Source organism: Cynocephalus volans, chromosome 3 (genome assembly GCF_027409185.1).
Source record: "Cynocephalus volans isolate mCynVol1 chromosome 3, mCynVol1.pri, whole genome shotgun sequence".
Lineage (NCBI taxonomy): Eukaryota > Metazoa > Chordata > Mammalia > Dermoptera > Cynocephalidae > Cynocephalus > Cynocephalus volans.
In genome coordinates, this window is record NC_084462.1 from 21,441,740 (window position 1) to 21,466,014 (window position 24,275).

Here is a 24,275-nt window from a genome sequence, read left to right on the forward strand (position 1 = left end):
CTTTTGGGAGCCCAGCCGGTGGTGTTGACAGACTTGATATGAATCTTGAAATACATTTACTCTTTAGTAACAGGGTATTGTCAGTCAATTGGTTACTTTTGGATATGCTCTTCTCTTTATTAGAATAAGATGTTCTCTTAGTGATAAGAGTAATAGCTTTGAAGGCTCGAGAACTGCATGCTTACTTCTTTATTTTATTTGAGCTCTTTGTGCACTTGCATTGTTGGTTTTCTCCCTCTTGAGATTCTTTATTCTCTTGCTTTTGGAGGCATCCCTCTCTCTTAGTTCCCACATTATCTCTTGATCTGGCTCTCTTGATATGTCTTCCCCTCAGATGTTAAGTTTGGTGGACATTCACTCAACCCCTGTTGATTAGTATCAGCCAGTCACAGTAATCCCAAGCCTGAGCCAGGCTGGGCCTGGGAGAATTGAGGAGAGATTGTATGGGACTTTCTGGGAAGGAAGACTTCTCACGCTTGAGAGAGCCACAGGAAAAAGGAACGTGCAACCCCAGTTGCTGCTGGAAGCCTCCAGCAGGAAAGACATTAGCCTTTGGATGAAGCTGACACTTTGGAAAGTAGAATGGAAGGACTGGGTCCCTGAAGACATTGTTGAGCTATAGACCCGCCCAGTAGCATGTGCATGACTATGTGGATCTCTGAGTGTATCCCACTTGGAGTTTGTTGAACATCTTGGAAGTATATATTCAATTCTTTCATCATATTTGGGACATTTCACCCATTATTTCTTCAAATATTCTCTCTCTCCAGGGAAAATCATTAGATCTCTTGGCCTTAGTTTCCTCAATTGTAGACTGGGGATAATAATGGCTGCTCTCAAAGTTATTTTGGTGGACTTAATGGCTCTAACCTGTTAAAGCATGTAGCCCAGTGTAGTTGTTCAGTAAATGATAGTTCCTTCCTCATTAGTTACTCAGCATAGAGGATTGCTTAAGAAAATCGCTAACACAGAATTTACTGAAGCTTAGATCTGATACAGGAAGCAGGAAATTAGAAACTTTGTGTTAATTGTATATATTATCTGGATCTTTGTGAAATATTTCATTTTTTTTTTTCTGTTTGGGGCAAAATGTGTTTATGAATAATGATCTGGAGAAAATATATCTTTTGCAAAGTTTCTTTTTTACTTTGCCACATGTTATTTTTTCATGAGCATTGTGTGCTTAATTTTTGTCTTAATAAAAAAATTATAACTGATTAGAGCTCTGACATAATACCTATAGTACCCCTGAGAACATTAATACATCTTTCTTCTTTTTTTAGGCATAACCACTGCCATCAAGAAGTTATTTTTCAGGGGCTATAGCTGGTTAGCTTATTTGGTTACAGCATGGTGCTGATAATACCAATGTCCAGGGTTCCATCCCTGTACCAGCCAGCTGCAAAAAAAAAAAAAAAGGTTATTTTCCCTGATAAACAACTTTTCAGTATCAGATGATTATTGAAAATATGAAATCTGAAGAGATTATTTAGGGAGGATATGGCCAACTTTTTTTCTTCTTTTCATTTGACTGTTGGTTTTAATTACTAAATAGCAGTGAGTTTTCTGAGCTAAATATACTAGATGCAGTAATATATGAAATAAGATCTTTCTCTGCTTTATCTAATTTCCCAGACTTGTCATGACTGATTTGTGGAAGTGCTTTTGAAACTCAAGGTTCTGCTTAACTTTTAAAAAATATTTTTATTAAATGCTTAAAGATTTTAAAGTTAAATTTGTACTAAAGTTAATAATGATATTTTAGCAAAAGAATATTGGCATTGCTTTTGAAGTATCCTGTGCCTCCCCTCCTGATCCAATGCCCTTCCTTCCCTTCTAGGAGGTCAATATTCTCAATTCTGCATTTATCATTGCTATTATTTTCTTTATTTTTTTGTTACATATATACTTGTATACCTAAGTAATATATTGTTTCATTTTTTATGTTTCTGAGATTTATATAAAAAGTGTTTATTTCCACATTATTTTTCCTGAGATCATCCATTTGTTACTTGTAGTATTATATTTATTCATTTTCATAGCTATTTGGGATTCCATTGCATAAATAAACAACACATTTCCCCATTCTACTCTTCATGGGCATTTAGGATATTTCCTTTTTTTAATCTACAAAATGTGCTTCTTGGCATTATTATACATATCTTCTGTTGCAGTACTGAAAAATTTTTCTAATATACTATATACCTAAAAGTAAATTGCTGGGTTATAGTATGTGCACATCTTTCATACTAATAGCACCAAATTGTTTTTCATAGTGGCCATGCGAATTTACACTCCCAACAAGCTTTTTTTTTGGCTTAGTCTGGTGAGATTGAAATGCATGTTTTTATACTTATCAGTAACTGGCTGTGTAAGGTTTGTTGTTGGGGAAAGCCCAGCATTACCCTGCCTTCCCACATTTCTTGTTCCCCAAGGTGTAACCACTTTTACCTCTTTTAGCTTTTTTGTGTCTGCTTGAGTATCTGTTTTGTGTGTTAGATAGAGGCTTACCTCAAGTGTAGGAGTGAAGGTCTAAGAAACGAATTGGAAGCTCTGGGTGCAGCAGGAGGCTGTACTGAGTTTCTCTGCAGGGTAGTGTGGGTGTGCTGGTTGTTGGTGCACCCTGCGCCCCATGTCAGTATCTTTATATCTAAACTTGGTCAGATTCTGCAGAGAAGATGCTCCCAACCTCTTGTCGAGGGTGGTGCAGGTGGGAGTAAAGGGCTGGTGGCCAGCACTGGGAGCCCAGTGGGGAAGAAGAGTTGATGGGAGTGGGTGTCTGTGTTTATCTCCTTCCCCTGTGTTTGGTAGGGTGCCCTTGCCCTCCAGTGTGTTTGGCGTTCCCTAGTCCCTCTGTTTTATTCTCTGCAGATAAATAATCTTCGGTGGACTGAGAAAGGAAAGGAAGGGATCCAATCATTTTTCAAACAATTTTTCAACCAGTCCTCCTAATTTCGGTTTACCCCCTTCTTAACCCACCTCCAGAGCTATCTGGTGCAACAGAGCCTGAGCTATTTGAGGATTCTTTTGTGCCAGTTAGGTTCCTCCTTAGTCTCTCCCACTGTTGGCTTAAGAGTTGTCTTTTTCATGTCAGTTCATTCAGTTACTGCTGGTCTGGTGTTTCTTCCAGCTTCTAAAATGTGGTGGTAATTCTCTCTTCTCCCATTTTCTTTGCTGTGACAGGTTTCTCAGTTTTTAAAAGTTGCTTTACTGTAGTTTCAGTGAGATTTACTAGTGGAGATCTCATATTGGCATTTTAGTTTGAATTTCCCTGATTATTAAAACAGTTGACATCTTTTCATATGTGTATTCATACTTTTTTGGTCTTGTGCCTGTTCAAGTCTTTTGCCTTTTGCCCATTTTCCAAGCGTTGAGGTTTTTTTTGTTTGTTTTTTAATTGATTTGTAGGAGTTATATATTCTGGATACCAATCTTTTGACAGATTCTTGTTTAGCTCTTCACTTTACGGTGTGGAACTTTTGGTGAACAAAGGTTCTTAATTTTACCGTCATTAAATTTATTAATTTCCTGTGTAATTTACAGTTTTTCCTTCTTATTTAAGAAATTCTTCCCTACCTTGAAATTACAAAAACATTTTCAATTTTCTTCTAAAAATTGGGTAGTGTTAAGCCTTTAATCAACACTTGTAATGATAAAAGATATGTATGATAATAATTAGGTATGTGATCTCATGTTTTTCCATATGTACATTTTTTAATATTAAAGTTCAGATAAGCAACATTTTTTTCCATACAAGTAACTGACAACACATATCATTTATCAGAGTCCACTCTGTCCTTTGAGCTGCAGTGTCAGCTCTGCTGAAAATCAAGTTTTCATTGGCCTGTGGGTATTCTTCCAGGCACTGTCTTCTGGTTTGTCGGTTAACTTATCTGCCTGTATGCTGTTATCACACCCTGTTCATGTGTTTGTAGAAGCTCTACATGTTCTCTGGCTGTTTCTTCATATTCTTAATCTTTTATTTCTTTAAACTAATTAATGAAATAGGAATTAAACACACAATCAAGTACTGTTAAAGTCAAAAGCTATTTTTTTGAAAAGCTTACTGAAGTAAACCAACTCTACTATGATTAATCAAAGGAAAGAGAATGTATACATTGTAGGAATGGAAAATGTTGCAGAGGCTGATTGTTAATAAGAAGACATTATGAACAACTGTGTCAATAAAAAAAATCCAGCCAATATCTGCGCACCAACCACCCTTCACCCACTGCATTGAAACTTCTGATGTCCTTCTGGATTGTGTTTCCTCTCACCCCAACCTTCTCAGAAGGAGCCACTATCACAAATTCGGTGTTTCTTATTCCTGTGCATTTATTTATTCTTTGCACATATATGTATATCCCCCAAACATTTACTAACTAATGTGCTTGATTTTAAACTCTCTATAAAAGGTATTATATATGGTATAAGTTCTCCAGCCTGCTTTTATAGTCAACGTTTTATTTGTGAGATTCATCTTAGACTCACATCAAAGTATTGAAAGACTTAGTTCATTCTTTTTTTTTCCCCCCCTTTTTTGGTGGCTGTTGGGTGCACGGGATCTGAACCCTTGACCTTGGTGTTATCAGCACCACGTTCTAACCAAGTGAGCTAACTGGCCAGCCTAATTCATTTTTTAAAAAATTATTAATATGTGGAATTCTGTTTTATGAATTTGTCACAATTTATTTATTTTCCTCTTGGTGGATATTTAGTTTGTTTTTCTATTATAGACAATATCATTCTGAATATATTATGCATGGTCTGTTGCTAGAGTTTCTTTAGGATAGATACCTAAATATAGAATTGCTGGGTGGTAGCATATACCCATTTTCAACCTTACTGAATATTGCCAAATTGTTCTCCAAAGTAGTTGTTGTTTAATGGTTTGATTTCTTTTTTCTCTCAGTGCCTGAAGACCTCTCATTAGAAGAGAGAGAAGAACTTCTAGACATTCGTCGGAGGAAAAAGGAACTTATTGATGACATTGAGGTAAAAAAAATCTCTTTTAGTTTTTGCTTTGGGGTAAAATAGTAAATAGAGTAATGTAAAACAATGGATGATTAGTGTGTGTATGTAAGAACCACACAAAGAGACAAAGAAAAGAAGTTATCTAAGTAGGTAAAGCAAAGATTGTACACACGGACAGTCAGACCCTGGGATAGAAATCAAGACATCATGGAACTGGAGTCAGAAATAACAGACGTAACTGACTGGTGACTCCAGTGTCACAAATGGCATGTTTAAACAACAGCAGCAATCCACAAACATATTGCTCTCTAAAAGTGTATAATAAGACCTTGTTTCATTTACCAATGTCCCTAGTACCTAGAACATTGCCTGTTATATATATATATATATATATATTTTTTTTTTTTTTTTTTTTTTTTCCGTGACCGGCGCTCAGCCAGGGAGTGCACCGGTCATTCTTATATAGGATCCGAACCCGCGGCGGCGGGAGCGATGCTGCGCAGCACGCTACCGAGTGCGCCACAGGCTCAGCCCAGCCTGTTATATTTTTGACACACAAATATACTTTGAATGAATGGATAAGAATATATTGGGTTCCAGTTATGTACCGAGTGCCTATTAGGTGGTAGGAATAAAATGACAAATTAAACAAAGATGAATAAAACGCAGGCAAATAAACATTGTTCTTTCCACATTTGTGTACTTTACTCAGAGGACAGGGTGGAGGAGGGTCCCACAGGAGAAGCAAATGAATAAAACCACAGTCTCAGTGTCACAGTGTCTGTGATTGTTACAAAAATTATTCAGAAAGCCAGCACTGGCTCCTTCCTTTTGTGGTTTCCTTGGGAAAGTCAATCAGACATGTGGCTCTTCTTTGAGAAACTTCCTAGTCATTGTCATTGCCAAAATAAACATGGCCTCACAAGCCTCCGTAGGGCCAGCTCTTGTCTCAGACAATGTCTCCTTTCTAGGAGCTTGCATTTTAAGTCTGAAGTTTCTTGGCATACGAAATAATAGGGTTCTAAATAAAAATTTCTTTTATTTGTAAGATAATTTGTGGAAATTTTTCTTCCACAGTTACCCTTCATTCTTGGAAAAATCCAGTAACCTAGAGTAGGTCCTTTGATTGAAGAATGAAAATATGTATATTATTTGGACATTAGTAATGATACTACTAATTAATATGGAATGTTAATCTAGCTCTAAGTACTTCATTTGATCAATGAGAACACTGAGGCCCAGAGACAGGGTAGTGGGGGGCGTGAGCTCTGTCTGGCGTGTCTCTTCTTATAAGGCTGGCAGACAGCTGCCTTCCCGTTGTATCTTCACATGGCAGTGGGCGGGGGATAGTGGGGGGGGGGGGCGTGAGCTTTCTCTAGGGTGTCTATTCTTATAAGGGCACAGATCCCATCAGCAGGCTTCCAAAGGTCTCTCAGCCAGTGGGGGCCACATCAAGGAAAAGGAGAGTCTGTGCCTTCTGATGTTTTTGGCTTCTCTGAGTGCGTGGATCAGTTTTCAACCCCCTCCTTCCCCAGCTCTGTCCATGGTGCTCCATCTCATACTAAGTGACAGAAATCATGCCAAGACTAGTGATTAGGTAACTGGTCTTCCCAAGAACATAGGTGGCAGGTGACTGTGTGGGGGTGATGTTGAGTAGCTGCAGTTAAGGGAACTAAAGACTCCTTGCTGTCGTTTTGCTGTTTTTATCTTTTATACCTGTGATATTTTCCCCAGTGTCCCTTCTCGATTTTACACACAAATACCCTGGAGTCTGCCTAGTGGACGGCTCTGATGTGGTATCTGATGAGAGGTGGACAAATAATTTTTTCTCCTAAATTGTGGTGGCTCTGACTATGAAACTTGAGCTGTATTGATGAAAGTATTGATTTTCCCCATACCTGTGACTCAGCAAGACCTTAAGGAAGCTCGTGCCTGGAAGGCTAAAATTTCTCTGAGTCTAGGACAAGGAAGGTTAAGACAGTCCTCACACTCCCCCCACAAATTCCTTCTTCTTTACTGACAGAGGCTGAAATATGAAATTGCAGAAGTGATGACCGAGATCGACAATCTAACTTCTGTAGAGGAGAGGTAAACAATTTATGGCTACACCTTCGAGTTATTTAATCTCTTTTCTCCCCACCTCCACCCTCCAGCTGAACTTATAAAAAAGTGTGGTGAGTACAGCAGGGGTGAGAAGGGTTGGGATTGGGGATGGGGAGCTCTTGGAGTTGTTCATTTCTGCGCCCCCCCCCCCCCCCCTCTTCATGCGGGAGTCAGGGGATGTTTCTTTGGACGTTATTTCTCATCCCCTACTTTTTCTGAGTCGTCATCTACCTTTATATGTTCAGGAATAAGAACAGGCACTTCACAATTAACCCATATAGAAGTAACCTTTCCATATCATAAGACACTGTGCTTTTTAAAAATCGCCGTTTGTCATCATTAGCTTTTTCTGAAGAAGTGTATCTCAAGTTAAGAAATGTAGAAAAGAGTGAAAGCAGCCACCCAACCCCCGCTTCCCCCATGAAGGGTGGAGGCTCCTCCAGAGGGCCTGTGCCTTTTCCTGCGTTGAGCTGCTATGAGCGGGAATCATGCTGAGGGGCTGGGACCCAGCTGTTCTGTGTGAGACTGGGAAATCACTAATAATTTTTTAATTATTTCAAAACTACTAATAGCAAAACTACTCAGAGGAACAAGCAAATTGCTATGGGAAGAAAGAAATTCAACATGGATCCCAAAAAGGTAAGAGAATGCTTTGAGTTTTCTGGCATGCAAGAGATGGGTTGATTGGTCGATTTTAGTGGCTGTCTTCCTTTTGGACAGTCGTGGTTGTCTCACCTCATAAAGAGACTGGGAATTGGTGTTAAATTTTTATCAAAAAAGGGCCGCTGATATGTGGGTGAAGCAGAAGCGTCCTGGTGAGCTGACTGCCTGCACTGAGGGCCTTTCCTTCAGTGTGCGCTCCTGAGTGAGGAAATGGCCCTGCACGAGCCGGCAGCAGAGCCAGCACAGCCCTTGCCATGGAGGCTTATTTCCCTTTATTTTCCTGCTCAACCTGGGCCTGACAGCAGGGGAATCATGTGATTAGCAAAGGGCAGATGTAGGACTGGAATCCAGCTGTACACAGTTTATAGGTTTTAGCATCTGGGCAGGTTAAGTGGTCCAAGTCATAAGACTTTATTCCTTCCATTTACCTTAAAAAGAAGGTGTCTATGAAAGCACAGGGTATCCCTCCAGACTGAAGCCAACGTCTTTTCTTAAGTTGGGTTTTCTAGGAAAATGGCCGAAAACAGTAAAACCTAAAACATGTAACTGCTTGTTTTTGTGTTGGAGCTAAAGGATTTGGCAGAGTCTGTAAAACTTTTTGGTACACGTGACTCAGTTGTAACATCATTTTGATTTTGAAAAAGAAGGGTAGCCCTGAGCAAGCCACAGCTCGTGGTCGAGAAAGGAAGGACGTATTGGTGGGTAGGTCTTCTGATTGCAGAGCTGGTTGGCTTCATTGCTCATGGTCTTTAATTGGTATTCATTTCTAACATTATTCTTACTTTTCTGACATCGAGCCTCTATACTTTTTTTTTTGTTTTTTGCAACTGGCTGGTACAGGGATCCAAACCCATGACCTTGGTGAGCCTCTGTACTAATTAGTTAATTATTTATTCATTCAATAAATGTTCATTGATTGCAGGAATCATACCATGCAGCATCTAAGGTCTATAAACTTACATTTATAAGTGCAGTTGCAAATGATATTTTAAAAAATATATCTCATTAATTCCTGTTCATGATTTGCAGATTTGGATTTTCTTAAGGTATAGCACATCTGCAGCTGGAGAGGGTTTTTGTTTAACTGGTGTACTCTATTCACTGTGAAAATTTCCCCATTGCTTCCTAATTCTCTGCTTATGGGGTACAAATCAACTCCCGAATGGAATGAAATTGTCAATGGAAATGATTTTATGAATTTGCTAATGATCTGATATTTTGGTTTAGTAATAAGTTTTTTTTCTTTAGGAGTTGAGTTCACAGAGTTGAATTATCAGCAGATTTAATAAGCATTGGAAGCATCCCTGGATGCTTTACAAAAGTAGATGTTTTTAAAAACTGGACTTCATGTTTTAAAGGGACCCAAGTGCAGCACAGGGTGGCACACCAATAAGTTCATGGGTAGATTCAGATCTCCTGAAACACAGACAAATAAGCACTTATTTTTTCAAGTGATGCTTCTACTGTGCATCAGGTTTCAGTCTCCTGAGTGTGAGCTCGCCCTCGTGCTTATGAAGGCCTCCCTGTTGCGTTCTTGCCTGTCTTGTTTTACATGTACTATGTGCCAGATTTACAGTAGTAAGGGCCAACATTGAGAACTTGCTATGTGCCAGGAATCATGCAAAGGGAGGACTTTAATTGATATACTTTAGTCCTTACAACACCCTTATGAGATAAGGAGGTTCCATTTTAACTCCTGTTTCACAGTTGGGGAAATCAAGGCCCAGAACAGCTAAGGAACTCACTACTGTTCTGAGCCAAGGACCCCAGCTCCAAGACCCGCTGCTCTCCACTGAGCTGGGAAGAGCCCCTGGGGTTGTTTGCAGGTAGCTCCAAGTCCAACCTGGACATCCCAGACCACTGGTCATCCTGTGGCATCTGCTCACCACATCCAAGGAAGTAGACGTTTAACCTGCTTTCCCTGGACTGTGGCAGATTGTCCAGCAGACTTCACTGTGCATTCCTCTTCACCTGAAAGATTTTAAAAATATTAATTACTGGTTCTTTTCAACAACTTATTTGTAATTAACTTGCTCAATAAAAGCAGATGGGACATTTAGTCTGCATGTGGCCTTTTGCTCGGAAAATTATCAAAATTCTTTGGTTTTAGACTTAGAGCACTTGTTGTAGCACTTGTCTTAGTCTGCTGTGGCTGCTATAACAAAACAGCACAGACTGGATGCTTAAACAATGGAAATTTATTTTCTCATAGTTCTGGAGGCGGGAAGTCCGAGATCAGGGTGCCAGCATAGTCAGGTTCTGGTGAGGGCCCTCTTCCTGGCTTGCAGACAGCCGCCTTCCCGCTGTATCTTCACATGGCAGTGGGCAGGGGGTAGTGAGGTGTGTGAATTCTCTCTAGGGTGTCTCTTCTTATAAGGGTACAAATCCCATCAGACCAGGGCCATGTCCAGATTGACATCGTCTAATCCTACTTATCTCCTAAAGGCTCCACCTCCAAATACCATAATGTTGGGGCACAAACATTCAGTCCATACCTGCATCAGTGATCTCACATGCTTCAGACACAATTCAAAATAATATTTACCCCCCACCCCCTGCCCCCTGTATCCCTGTGAAACCATGTAACATTGTGAAACATGGAGATATTGTCAGAGTAAATAAATTCTTTCAGGCTAGGTGGAAATATTTTAAGTCTCAAAGTGATGACATTTTAAGCAAGGAGCTTTGGTTTGTTTGGGTACATTAGATTCTAGAAGTAGCACTTGGGTTTATAAATAAATGAGAGCAAAGGTTTGATAAGATTGAGAAAGCTGAGAACACTCTACAGCCTCTCCCTTTTATTCCCATTTTCTTAGAAATGCCTTTAAAAATAAAACACACAAATCTATAACAAGCAGGAGTTTACTCTGTGGATGAGAAATTGAGGAATCCCTGAAAGAAAAAAAGATAAATGCAATCAATTAAAGAAAGAAACGATGCGCTAAACACATACAAGAAAGAATGCTACAGGACATGAGAGCGGCTCTGGGGTTCAGGAAGCTCAGAAGAGGCAGATGTGGGGAACAGGACCACCGTAGACTGTTTACTCTCTGCTGAATTTGTGCCGTGCAGTGGTATGTGCCCCAGGGGAGAGCAGCAGGAGGGAACACTTAGTCCATGAAAACAGGCAATGTCCTCAGTGGCTGGCAGCACTAAGAAGGAGAAATTTCCACTCCCAGAGACGAGCTCTCGGCTCACCCCACCTGGCTGCCTAACCTGCCGTCCAGCCAAATCGCTGGAAGCGGCTTCAGTAGAATCCAGAAAAAGACAGCATTCAGTTAGACTGTGACACCCACCAAGTACCACCTGAAGTTTGAGGAAACCAACACCATGAAAGAGAGATGAAACAAGACATTCAGAAGAACTGACACTAGGGCCGAGACCGTGGCGCACTCGGTAGAATGCTGCGCTGGGAGCACGGCAACGCTCCCGCCGCGGGTTCGGATCCTATATAGGAATGACCGGTGCACTCACTGGCTGAGTGCCAGTCACGGGAAAAAAAAAAAAAAAAAAAGAAGAACTGACACTGGAAAACAGACAATAGAAACGGTAAAAGGAAACTTTTAAATATAGGATATTTGTATATATTATGAATATCCTCAGAGAGGTATGAGAGGATGTTTCTTATCCATGATACAAAAGTAGGGGGTTGTGGAAAAGAACTTTGGAAATGAAAAATAGGAGTGTGTCACATAACTTGAGCACTGGCTGTAAGACAGAGAAGACACAGCTGGATGGTGGATGTGTCAGCTGGAAGATAGTTGGAAAATTCTCTCCACGGTTTTGCACAGAACTACAAGACATGAAAGATGGGTCCAGCGGCCCAAATTTTGTCTCATGGAAGTCCCAGAAGAGAGTAAAAATGGAGGGGAAGAAATATTTGAAGAAAATCTTGAAATATTTTAGAACTAGACTATGATAAAATCTTCAGATTCAAAGTCCCCACCAAATGTCAAGCAGGATACATTTTTAAAAGACCTATATCATAGATGCATTGAGTAAAATATCATAAAGCTTGTACATAAAGAGAAATTCATTAAATTTTCTGGGAAGGAAATAGTAGATTCCCTAAAAAGTGAGAATCAAAATGAATTTATTATCAGGGACATTGGATCAAAGACAGTAGAGAAACAGAATCTTCTAAGGTCTAAGGAAAATAATTTAAACCCAGAGCTCTGTTCATCCAGACTGTTACTCAGAGAGAAAGTGAGTAGACATTTTCAGATGTTCCAGGACTCAAAAAGTTAACCACCAAGACCTTCTCTGTCTCTAGCATTTGGAGTAGTACATCTCAAAACAAGAAATTAATCTGCAGGATAAAAAAGGAAAGAAAAGCAAAAAACCAACAAAACTTGTAGTTAAATTGTTTTTAAAATGTTTTTTTTAAGTCCCAGATTATCTCAGTACATAAGTAGCAAGGGGGAAATGGAGGAGGGAAGTAAAAGCCGGCTGAGGTTTTCTAGACGTTGATATGTAAGTTTAAATATTTGTGAAAATTTTAAGACTAACCACTAAAGATACAATAAAATAGGATTTCTAAATTATTAGGAAAAATTGCATAAAGAAAACTTGATGAGTTCAGCAGAAGGCTAAAATGGCATGTGAAACAGAAAGCACACCCGCCAGCACCCCCTTCCCTCCAAAAAAGGGACACTTCGATATTTGGTTAAAAGAAACGATAAATTCCAGTTGTCTTCTGATTGAGACATGCACCTACAACGAATAACAGGAAAGCTGGGAATAAAGAATTGGAAAAAGATACATTAGATGTAGTGGGTCAAGTGGTGCCCCTCCCCCCTTTTCTACCATTTGATTTTCTAAATAATATTTTTAACTGATAAAATTTCTAATTTTAAATTTTTTTATTTTTTATTTTTTAAAGATGACCGGTAAGGGGATCTTAACCCTTGACTTGGTGTTGTCAGCACCACGCTCTCCCAAGTAAGCCATGGGCTGGCCCTAAATTTTAATTTTTAAAGGAACATTTGCTTCTTTTTATGAGTATCTACCTAGTGTATTAGTGTCTGAACAAATTACCACAAACTGGGTGGCTCAAAACAACAGAAGTTTATTCTCTCACAGTTCAGGAGGCCAGAAGTCCAAGATGAAGGTATGAGGGTTGTTCTTTAAGCTCCGAGGGAGAATCCCTTCCACACCTCTCTTCTGGCTTCTGGTGGTAGCCCGCAGTCCTGGGTGCTCCTTGGTTGTAGACATGTCCCTCCGGTCTCCGCCTCCATCATCACATGGCCTTCTCTGGGTGCCTTCTCCTCTCTGCCTCTTATAAGGACACATGTCGTTGGACTCAGCAGGCCTGCTGCTGTGTCCTCCTCCTCCTCTGCTTGTCTCTTTCTCTCCCAGATGCAGTCCCTTTCTTATTCAAAGGGTCTCCTTGCCTCTGGCTTTTGACTCCATTTCTCTTATGGTCTCTGGCCTGAACTTACCCAGTGGCTCCAAGTTTTCCATGACCAGGGTCTCAGTCTCTTGCAAAAGAAGCTGGAGCTTCACTGGAGACCTCCTCTGTTTTCATTATGTGACCTGTAAGTACAGAAGAAATTACCTTGTTCTGAGCCCATTTGCTTTTCTCAGATCCTTGTAGGTTGTTTCATAGCACTTCCAAGAAGAATCCTATTTTGGGGGGAGTGCTGAATTTTAGGGCTGGTCACAAGCATCCAGAAGAACTCACGAAAGCCTCATCTCCAAACCCATTCAGTTCTGGGGGCTTTGGCTGATAGTGGCAGGGACCTTAGCTTTGTAGGGTCCAGTCCCCAGCCTTGAGACTGTGGAGATTGCGGGACTACTAGGAGGGGCAGAAAGAGAGCAGGGCTGGAAGGATGCAAGGGCCTCTCAAGGTCATGGCCCCTCCTATGGCACACTGGAAAGCAATGTCTGTCCAAGGGAAGCTATCGGCTTCCCAGCCTTCAGCAAGAGGGAAGGAAGTGGCAGCAAACTCAGCCTGCGGGGTGCGCAGGGCGCACACAGCCACAGCCAAGGCCGGGCCAGGGACCAGGCACCACCCCAACCTCTACTTATGCTGGTCCTTGTGTCCCAGGATCCTGGGGTCCTTTGGATGCCCTCTCTCCTGCCCCTGGCAATTTTGGGGGCAGCAGAATTTACCATCTCCACTCACTGCCAGTCTTATGAGTCCTCATGACAAGAACCCAAGCAAGGGATCCACATCTCAGGGGCAGCTTTGGCCTCTGACCTCTGCTGGTCATTTTAGGTCTGACTGTAAACTTCTGCCCAACTTCCCCTGCCTCTGCCCTCCCTGGCAGACCCCCACAGGCATCCCACCTCTCCCTGCCCACCTCCAGCTGAGGGCTTCACCACCCTTCTCCGCTCGCCCCACTTCGAGTTTCTCACGCTGGGTGTGGGACCTGCACTTCACATAAAGCAAGTAGCCAAAGCACAGCTCTGCCGCGCCAGTCCCAGACTTTGTTTTCAGGGAGCTTGCGCTAGGACAGGTGTGTGCTTAGGGTCAGAACTGCGTTGCTATGGTGTGTGTGTCTTGCAATTCAGGTGGTAGCCAGGTGGGTGTACCCACTTAAACTCCCACCAGAAATGTGAGAATTAATTTAGGATTTTTAGGCTTATTAATTTTTTTGAGAATAAAATACAGCATGGTGCACAAATTTTAAATGTACAACTTGAATCTTTACATGGTAATATATATACTCACGTAGCCACAGCCTGGAACAAGATGTAGTTGTAGAATATTATAGGACACCTTTCTGGTACCTCCTCCCCAACGTAACTAGCATTCACTCCCCAAGGTAACTAGTGTTCTATCACCATAAATTAATTTTCCTTTTTAAAAAAATTATATAAACAGAATTAAAATATACTCTCTGTGTCATCTTTTAGTCCATATCATGTCTGTAAGATTCATTCATGTTACGAGTGTGCATTTCATTTCATTGCTGTATAGTCTTCCATTGTATGGATATACCAGCATGTATCTATCTGTTCCTTATTGACTGACCGATGGGTTGTTTCCAGTTTTTAGAAATTCTAATTAAGGCTGCTGTGGATATTCATGTATCTAAAAATAAATAATAGAAAATCTCCAGGTGGGCCTTGGGGGTATGAGGAAGCCCTTGTCTTGGACACTGAGAGCTTCAGCTGGAAGAGTCTCTCTGAAGTTGTAGAAATAGCCTCCTGGCAAATAGGTTCCCAGATCCCCTATACCCTTACTAGCCTTGCCAACGTGTTTTGAAGCCACTTCCGAAGCTATGTTAGAGATAAATTTTTGCTATTTCATAGGTCCCTGGATTTCTCATGAGAAGGAGTGCAGCTGATTCAAGCCAGAGACAGCCCCTTGCCTTTCGAGATTGTCAGTTGTGCTTGAAACCCTTAAAATAGGCATGAGTTTCTATTGGCATAAACCTGGTGGCACCTAATGTCAGTTAACATGTTTTTGGCCTAAGATAACAGAAAATCCAGTAAAAATAGCATAGACAATGGAGGTTTATCTTCTCACACAGCTGCTGTAGCAGTAGGTGGCTCTTAAGTGGCAGGAGTGAGGTCCCTGTGCTCATCTCAGCCTTTTCCTTGTAAGGAGGCCTCTGTGGCTTGGATCGTCCCATCTATGTTCAAGGCAGGAAGGAGGAGGAAGAACAGTGTCAGCTCATGAGCCCCCTTTTACAAGGAAATCAAAAGCCTTCCGCGTGCTCCCCGCAGGCCTCTGTTCATGTCTCTTTGACCAGATCTGTGTCATAAGGTCATTTCTAGTTCCAGGGTAGGCTGGGAAAGTGATTTTCTAGTGAAGAATGGCAGGGAAAAGTGGGGACTGGGAGGGTTTTGGGTTGGCCAACCAGCAGCGTCTATCACATACAATGCGTTCCTCCCAGACACAAAGCAGATCATTTTCATAAGCTTGGGAAATCGGTTATTATTGTTACTTCTACCTTTATAATCTCTAATAACCCCTTATAATGGTTTGTTCAGTAACCCATTTATTTGTCTTTTAACCTGTTAAATTACCAGGAGGAATGAATGTGCTTTTCTTTGATGGATAAAATGTATTGTGGTAACGTGGAAATCAGATCATGCAGTTGTATGCTTCTCTCTGGTATTGTTTTTGCAGTGTCCAAACCAGTAAGATCATTATACGAAGTGTATTTCTGTCTTTGAAAATGAGTATGAGTGACCGTCCTAATCAGCACTTCCTTTCTCATGTTCTTCTTCAGGGAATTCAGTTTCTCATAGAAAATGACCTGCTACAAAGTTCCCCAGAAGATGTCGCCCAGTTCCTTTATAAAGGAGAAGGCCTAAATAAGACCGTCATTGGGGACTATCTGGGTGAACGGTAAGTCGAAGGAGAATGGGCAGCCCCACCTGGGCCCACCCAACCCTGTGGCCTGACCTGGGCACACCCTCCGCTTTAGGGACTATCACAGCTAATTAGTCATGGGCCATAGGCATCCACATGCTGCTCCTCAGTACCTTGTGAGCCCAGTGTGATCACTTCCTCTCTGGTGTCCGTGTGAGAGGAGGGGTGTTAGGGTGTTCTGGAGCCGGGTGAGATCTGTGCTTCTCTGGAACCCGTCATTCAGGGAACCGTGATAGAACCGACAATTCCACTGCCTCTTTCTCCTGATCTTGGAGAGCATCTTAATCCTCTTCTTATGTTTTGGCCAGAAATACACCAGATTTCTTAGTGGCTTTCTTTTCCCTGCTACTTGGGGTATGCATAAAGACAGAAAGTTATTCATTTTTTTAGTGGAAAGCAGCAAGTCAGATTTACTTTCCTGACCTTCTCCACTGAAAAGTCAATTTACTGTGCTTAGCAGAGGTTATTGCAAGAATGCCAAGGCAGCAAATGCCCTGAGCATGCCAGAATAGACTTTTCTCATGGACCAGAAGATAGCATTTTTAAACGAAAGCCTAAGAGTTGCTAAATCAGGGTGGTTTCTATTTCTAGCTTTTTACTGAAAATACTTGATCAAAAGTGGAAAGTGGAATGCTTCTCAACTCATTCTGTGAGGTCAGTACTACCCAATACCAAATCCAGTCAAAGATATCACAAGAAAAGAAAACCACAGACTGACCAGTATATAAAAAGGAATATACACCAAATGGGATTGATCCCATTAATGCAGGGTTAGTTCAACATACTAAAGTCAATTGAAGTAATATGCCATACCAGTAGAATAATGGGCAAAACCCACACGATTATCCCAATAAATCTAGGAAAGCATTTGGCAGAATTCAACACTGCTTTATGATAAAAGCACTAAAAAAACTAGGGCTCAAAGGCAACTTCCTCAACATGATGTAGGGCGCCTTTGAAAAAACCATGATTTATCATCATACTTAATGGCAAAAGACTGAATACTTTCTCCTTAAGATCAAGAACAAGACAAGGATGTCTGTTCTCACCACTCATATTTCACATGGTACTGGCACTTCTAGCCAGGGCAGTTAGACAAGAAAATGAAAATAAAGACATCCAGATTGAAAGGATTTAATAGAAGCTTTATTTACAGATGACATGATCACGTACATATAAAATCCTAAGAAACCACAATAAAACTGTTAGAACTAATAAACAAGTTCAGTAAGGTTGCAGGAAACATCAATGTACAAAACTCAGTTGTACAAGTATTTCTATACAGTAGTAATGAACAAACAGAAAAGGAATTTTTAAAAATTCAATTTAATCTACAGTGGCATTAAAAAGATTTAAATATTTAGGAATAAATTTAGCAAAAGAAGTATAACATTTTTACTCAGAAAACTACAAAACATTGTTGAAAAAATGAAAATAAATAAATGGAAAGACATCTCATGTTCATGGATCAGAAGACATAGTATTGCTAATATGGCAGTATTTCCCACATTGGTCTACATATTTAATACACTCCCTATTGAAATCCCAGCTGACATTTTTTGCAAAAGTTGATAAGCTCATCCTAAAATTTATATGAAAATTCAAAGGACCCAGAATAGCCACAGCAGTCTTGAAAAGGAAGACCACAGGTAGAGAACTCACTTCCCAATTCCAAAATAGACTGAAGCTATACTAATCAAGGACAGTGTGGGACTGGTATAGGATAGATATTTAAGTCATAGAATTGAATCGAGAATCCAGAAATAGACCCTCACATTTATTGTCAAATGCTCTTTAATATGTGTGCGAAGACAATTAAATGGAGCAAAGAGTAGTCTTTTCAACAGATGGTGCTGGGGAAACTGGATATCCACATGCACAGAGTGAAGTTGGGCCACTTACCATACACAAAAATTAAAATGGATCACAGACCTGAATGTAAGAAGTTAAAACTATAAAACACTTAGAAGAAAACATAGAGGCAACTCTTCATGATCTTGAATTAGACAAGGGTTTCTTAGATAAGCCACCAAAAAGTACAAATAACAAAAGAAAAAATAAGTAAACAAAACCAAACCAGAAAAACAAAAAAACTGGACATCATCAAAATTAAATACTTTTGTGCTTCAAAGGACATCATTAAGAAAGTGAAAAGCCAGCTCAGAGAATAGAAAATATTTGCTAATCACATATAAATCTGATAATGGCTTATATCTAGAATATTTGAAGAACTCTTACAACTAAATAATAAATAGATAACTCAATTATGAAGTGGGCAAAAGGTTTGAATAGATATTTCTCCAAAGAAGATATATAAATGCCCAACAAGCATATGAAAACGTGCTCAACATTGTTAGTCATTAGGACTCCGGGGACTTTGGCCTGAGCAGCCTGAAAGATGGAGGTGCCACCAGCAGAGAGAGCACACAGACCTGTGGTCAGTTGGGACTGGTCAAACTCACGAGGTGTAGTGGACATTTGGGTGGAGAGGTTCAGGGGAGAGGTCTGAGCAAGAGGTAGAAACCGCAGGGTGATTGGCACATAGGTAGTATTGAGATCTGTGGGGGTGAGTGTGGGTAGAGTGTGGGTAGAGTGTGGGTAGAGTGTGGGTAGGGAGGACGATGTGGTGAAGACTCTGCCCTGGGGTGGGGGTGAGGGAAACAACTCAAGGAGAGTGGGAGTGCTGGGACTGCCCCCTCTATTAACTCTGTTGGAGCGGGTCGTTCCTGGGGGGTCTCTACGCCAGCTTGCTCCCAGTTGGTGGTGTTCATAGCCGAGCTGTCCACCTCAGGCGCATCGCGCCTCGCCGTGAGGCTCCCTGCACCGCGCAACCGCGTGGCCTTTGTGATGGTGGAGTCTAGCCTTTCACACGGCCTGAGGAAGCGGTGGCTGATGTGGCTCATGGGCCTGCTCCTTGCTATGGCCCAGACCTGGCTGCTGCCACCACTCCTTCCATGCTGAGCACCAGGTGAATGTGCACACACACGCACACCCCAATTGTGACCTTTACTGTGCCGCTCTGCCCATTTATTGGGAATCAGCTGAAGGGCACAGTGTTGGACAATCCAGGACCTGATCCCCAGTCTTTTCTTCTGTCTGCCCAGGACAGGTGTGGTCACTGTCTCCTGGGAAGGTCCTTCTGTGGGGACAGGGCTCAGGAACCAGCACAACAGTAGGGTCCTCAGAGACAGCAGCGCCACACCTCCCATGAGCACGTCCCACAGAGAAAGCAGGGGGAGAAGTTGGAGCATATGCTTTGTTCCTGGGCTCTTTTCTCACCCTCACTTCTTTGACCTTGCAGCCCTGCCAGGTGGGTGGTGGTGCCCTGTTTGCCGAAGGCACTAAGCCTTGGCCATTGCTTACAGCAGGGCCCAGTGCTGTTGCTGGTACAAGCTGAGAGCTGCGCTGTGGGGGTGACATAGTCCATGTGCTCTCCCAGTGGTGAGCACTCTGGCTTTCAAGCCAGGCCTTCTCGTCCCTCACAGGGTTGAGCTACAGGTGTCTCCTGGAGGGCTCAGGTGTTTGGGAGCCTTCTGGCATGTATTTCAAAGCCCAGCTGCCTCGCCCACGGTTGTGTTGGCGCCAGCCCTGTAAGTGGGGGGCAGGTGGAACCCAATGTTTTGCCTGCTCGGGGTGTCCTGAGAGCACCTCATGACTGACATCTTTGAATTAAAACCAGGGAAATGCATGGTTTCTGTTTCATCATTTTACTTTTTGATGTCATCTTTTACATTTGAATAAATTTTTCACCTTTTACTGTATTCTCAAGTTAATTTTTAAAAACTAATGTGGTCGGTATTATTTCCTTTCCAAATTTTCCTTTCTGAGCCCAGCATACACCTTACAGTTTATGGCCTTGAGTGAGTTGCTTCACTTCCCTGAGCTTCAAAACCTCCATCTGTGAAATGGGAATGATAGTAACACCCCCCTCGGGTCGTTTTGAAGATTGTGGGAGGAGCACACTGAGCTCTGGGTGTCCTTACAGCCTACAGTGCGAGCACCCGGGCAGTTGCGGTGGTTGTCTCTGGGGTTCTGCAATGGTCCCCTTGCCTAGACTCTTACCTATTGTAAAGTGCGCTCTTAATACTCTACTGACTCTCCTTTGCCTTAAGTCTGAAAACAAATTTACGGTGAACAAAATCTTAACTTTTAGTCATACAAAATTAAAAACTTGCTTTAGGAAATGTCTTTTTTTGATCAAGATAATGTGTATTAGGCTTAAAACTTCTTTCCTTTCTTTCCTAGGGATGAATTTAATATTAAAGTTCTTCAGGCTTTTGTCGAACTCCATGAGTTTGCTGATCTCAACCTCGTGCAAGCCTTACGGTAAGCGTTTGGTCATACCCTGGGCACAGAGCCGCCGGGCAAGGCCGAGGGCTGGTGCTGAGCAGCAGTGTGTGCAGGTTCACTCCAGGGAGCTGAGAGCCACAGGAGTCTCTGCAGACACTGGCTCTTTGTCCCCAATGATCCTCTGATGCTGCGTGACATTCAGCAGCCCTAGGCAGAAATCGGGCCACGCACGCAGGGCAGAGTCACACTTCCCTTGTTGTGATGTGGGTTCTGCATTCCGCTCGTTGTTTGCTTCCTCTCATTTTAAGCAAAGTTTGGCAGTCGCGTGTGTGCTCTCTTCCCACTTCTGCCGCATGCTGTGCACGGCGTGGCCTCAGCGCTGCACAGGCCCACTCCTCACCAGCTTTGGCCTCAAGTGTTTATGGAGGATATGGCTGTTCCACCATGGGAAGCCCCCTGCTCCCAACTTGTCTGAGGAAAGCCAGGTGTCACTGTGTCACTGGGGTGGACAGAGGCCCTCAGCCACCCTCGTGCAGCCTTATTACAGTGTCCACGGTGTCCTCCCCGGCTGCCCTCTCAGGCTGTTCCTCCTGTACCTTCTCTTCTTCCTGCACTGCTGAAAGGAGGTGGTCTCGTCTCCTTCCTTGGGATCCCGCTGGGCCGTGTGGGCTCTTCATTTGGTCTGGGTGTCGATCCTGAGCCATCACCCAGTGGCAGCTTGGGTCCAGCTCAGGGAGAGGCGGCAGGGCTTCTGGTGGGAGCCCCCCCAGCCTGTCCTCAGGCTGAGAAGGTCATAACCAAGTTTTGTCTGGTTCTTGTTTACTTGGGCTGTTTTTTTGTGGCTGTACTTCAGCTGTAGACTGAAATGCCGGCAGTGTTTTTGTCTGACCCTCATGACATTGTGCTTAGCTTCTCAGCCTGGGGCTGAACAGCATGCTGGCAGCAGCAGATATGAACCCTGCAGCTGTAATTCAAGTTTTTCAGACTCAGATTTTGAAAACTGCATGTCCACAGAGAGGCTCAGGCCTGGTGAGTCTGGGAGGAGTGTCTGTGGCATAGTCATTGCATCTGTGATTCCATTTTTTTTAGTCAGTCCACCCCAGAGCCAAAGAGGTTCCTAATAAATCCTACAGGTGTCAAGTCCAGCAGGCTCCCGCAGCAGAGCAGGTGAGGGCAGAGAGCTGGCTGCCTCAGCTTTGCTCCACTAGATCCTCGGGCCCTGCCTGTCCCACAGCTCCTTTTTCATCATCTGCCACCTGGCCTGTCCCATTACCCCAGAACACGCTGCCTGTGTTGGGAGTTCTCTCTGGCATGCCAAGGCCCAGAGTGACAGCAGCTTCACACCTTCACCTGCTCATCTGCACACCTGCTCCATGCTGGGAGCTGAGCTGGGCTCAGGGTCTATAGAGAAAAATGAGGCAGGAGGAGGGATGGGCCTGGGTTAGCCTGGGGGGCTCCATTCACACACCTCTGGAGAAGCCAAGCTGGCAAGGAGCACAGGCATCTGCCAGGCCAAGAGAGCAGCCCCGACCACGGCCCTGGGGCATGATGGGGTGCTGGGCCGTGTGGTGGGCAGGAAGGGCTCGCACATGCTCAGAAGTGTGAGGACAGTGGGAGCCGTTGGAGAGTGTAAGTAGGGGTGGTGTGTGGTTCAAAAGAAGTCTGGGACTCAGTGGTAGCTCGGGAGAGTTTGGGGTGGCATCTGCAATTCCTGCAAGATGGGGCTCAGGCAGGTAAAGCCTAGAGACTCTGTTCACCCCAGAGAACCTCGCTTCCTATTCATCACCTAGCGCTGGTGGGCCTGGCGCTGATCTTGGCCACACAGAGTTCACGCTGTAGTGCAGAGAGGACAAGTAACAGGTATGTCTGAAACCTAAGTTACACAGGTTGTCAGAAAGAGCTGGTTGCTACGGAAACAAAAAGTTCGGCTGGGTAAGGGGGTCGTTGGGCTGGGTCAGGGCTGATGAGGGGCACTTAGACGGAATGGAAGAAAAAGAGCCAAGCGAGCGACAGGGAGCAGTGAGCAACGGCACAGAGGGGCGGGCGGGGACACGGTGGGTCCTGCAGTCTCAGGAACTGTCCTAAGGATTTGGCTTTTATTCTGAGGGTTTCACTCAGAGATGCCTGTGAGGGACGTGGGGTTCACAGGCAGACTTCAGGCCCACCTGCCTGCTGTGCGAGGGGCAGGGGGCCACGCCGTGGGGCAGCAGGCGGTTGGGTGCTTCTAGGTGGCTGGCCTGTGAGCCAAGGATGGGGTGGCCGTGTTGAGTCTGAAGCTGGTCCTGGCTATGAGGGGCTTGAATGTGGCTGGAATCCACAAAGAGAGGGTTCAGGGAGCCCTCACATTTAAGGGATTTGCAGAACAGGAGGGGCCTCGCTGGGGGCGAGAGCACATCTGCCCCTATCTGCCTGCTGGTGAAACTGACGACAGTCCAGAAACTTAATCAGAGCCCTTAGTTCTAACCTCAGCCCCATTCCTTGTGCTGAAGCTGCAGCAGCAGCAGCAGCAACAGCAGCAGCAGCAGCAGCAGCAGCAGCAGCAGCAGCAGCAGCAGCAGCAGGCCATGGTCACAGGCAGGGAGCAAGATAGGCCGCAGCTCTTGCCGTGGGGGTCACAGCCACTTTCAGACAGGGGATGAATAAGGCAGACAGGTAGCAGATGGTGGGTGCCGTGCAACCAAGGAAAGCAAAGGAAGAGCAGTAGTGTTGGGAGAGGGGGGCTTGCGATTTTAGGTAAGGTGGCCGGGGAGACCTCAGCGAGAGGGGGATATCTGAGGATGGGGCAGCTGCTTGTTGGGCAATGTCCCCAAGGAAGGAATGTGTCTGCTAGTGTGGCAGCAGCAGATTTCGGTTGTGACACTGGCAGTGGAGATGGGGCCTTGGAAGCCATCCTGCTGATTCTAGCTTTGCCCAGGTGTGTGGGAGTATTGGGAGGAATGGTCCCATCCACAGGGCCATGGGGCCGTGGCAGGGCTGGGGTGATCGCCTGGTGGGTGTGGGAGAAATGCTGGGTCCTGGATGTTTTTAAGGCAGAGGCAACAGGCCTCACTGCCAGATGGGTTGTGTCACAGAAAAGGCAAGCAGTCAGTAAACGTGTCTTGAATTATCAAATGGAAGGAAACTGTCTTGGGTCTCTCCTTCCTGGCTCTGTGCCCTTCCACGTCCCTGCCAGAGTTGCACCCAGGCCAGGAAGAAAACATGCTTCCTGGGGCTGGGCAGAAGCTGGTCCTTGGGCTGCGAGGCTGGGTCTGTTCTCATGCAAGGTCATTCCATGAGCTTTTGTTTCTCTGCAGGCAGTTCTTGTGGAGCTTCAGACTTCCAGGGGAGGCTCAGAAAATTGATCGCATGATGGAGGCTTTTGCTTCACGCTACTGCCTGTGCAACCCTGGGGTTTTCCAGTCCACAGGTCAGTGGCAGGGCTTGTGGCCCTGGCCCCTCATCAGTCAAAGCCAATGGCTCAGGGAGTGGGAGGGCTAGGCAAAGTCCAGGCATGTGTTCCTAGGGACCCTGAGCCAGGACAGCACCACCTTTGGCCACTAGCCAGACCTGCTCATACCACATGGGGGGCTGCTGCTTCAGAGGACAGGCCTGCAGGCCCAGGTGCTTCTTGCCCAGTGTCCTCAGTGGGGTGTGCCCCCAACATGCATGGGTTTCCTGTGGGAGCCACATTCCACATGTAGAATTCTAAGCCCTCCTGCCGTCCTCGGACTGTTGCAGACACATGCTACGTGCTGTCATTTGCGATCATCATGCTCAACACCAGCCTACACAACCACAATGTGCGTGACAAGCCCACAGCAGAGCGGTTCATAAGCATGAACCGCGGCATCAACGAGGGAGGGGACCTCCCTGAGGAGCTGCTGAGGGTGAGTCCGTCTGAGACCTGCTTCTGAGCTACGTCTTGGGAGGGTGTGTT

The 24,275-nt window shown here is 44.0% G+C and overlaps 1 protein-coding gene across 2 annotated transcripts in view; it reads left to right on the top strand.

Annotated features, from left to right (window-relative positions):
• CYTH3 (cytohesin 3) overlaps positions 1 to 24,275 on the top strand; it is a 130,757-nt gene that overhangs the window by 96,967 nt on the left and 9,515 nt on the right. For both annotated transcript variants that reach the window (XM_063090400.1, XM_063090401.1), the window contains exons 2-8: positions 4,913 to 4,995; positions 6,998 to 7,062; positions 7,650 to 7,716; positions 15,927 to 16,045; positions 20,315 to 20,395; positions 23,653 to 23,765; positions 24,077 to 24,225. In XM_063090400.1, coding sequence (XP_062946470.1) covers positions 4,913 to 4,995; positions 6,998 to 7,062; positions 7,650 to 7,716; positions 15,927 to 16,045; positions 20,315 to 20,395; positions 23,653 to 23,765; positions 24,077 to 24,225 — 677 coding nt within the window. The remainder of the gene's footprint in view (positions 1 to 4,912; positions 4,996 to 6,997; positions 7,063 to 7,649; positions 7,717 to 15,926; positions 16,046 to 20,314; positions 20,396 to 23,652; positions 23,766 to 24,076; positions 24,226 to 24,275) is intronic.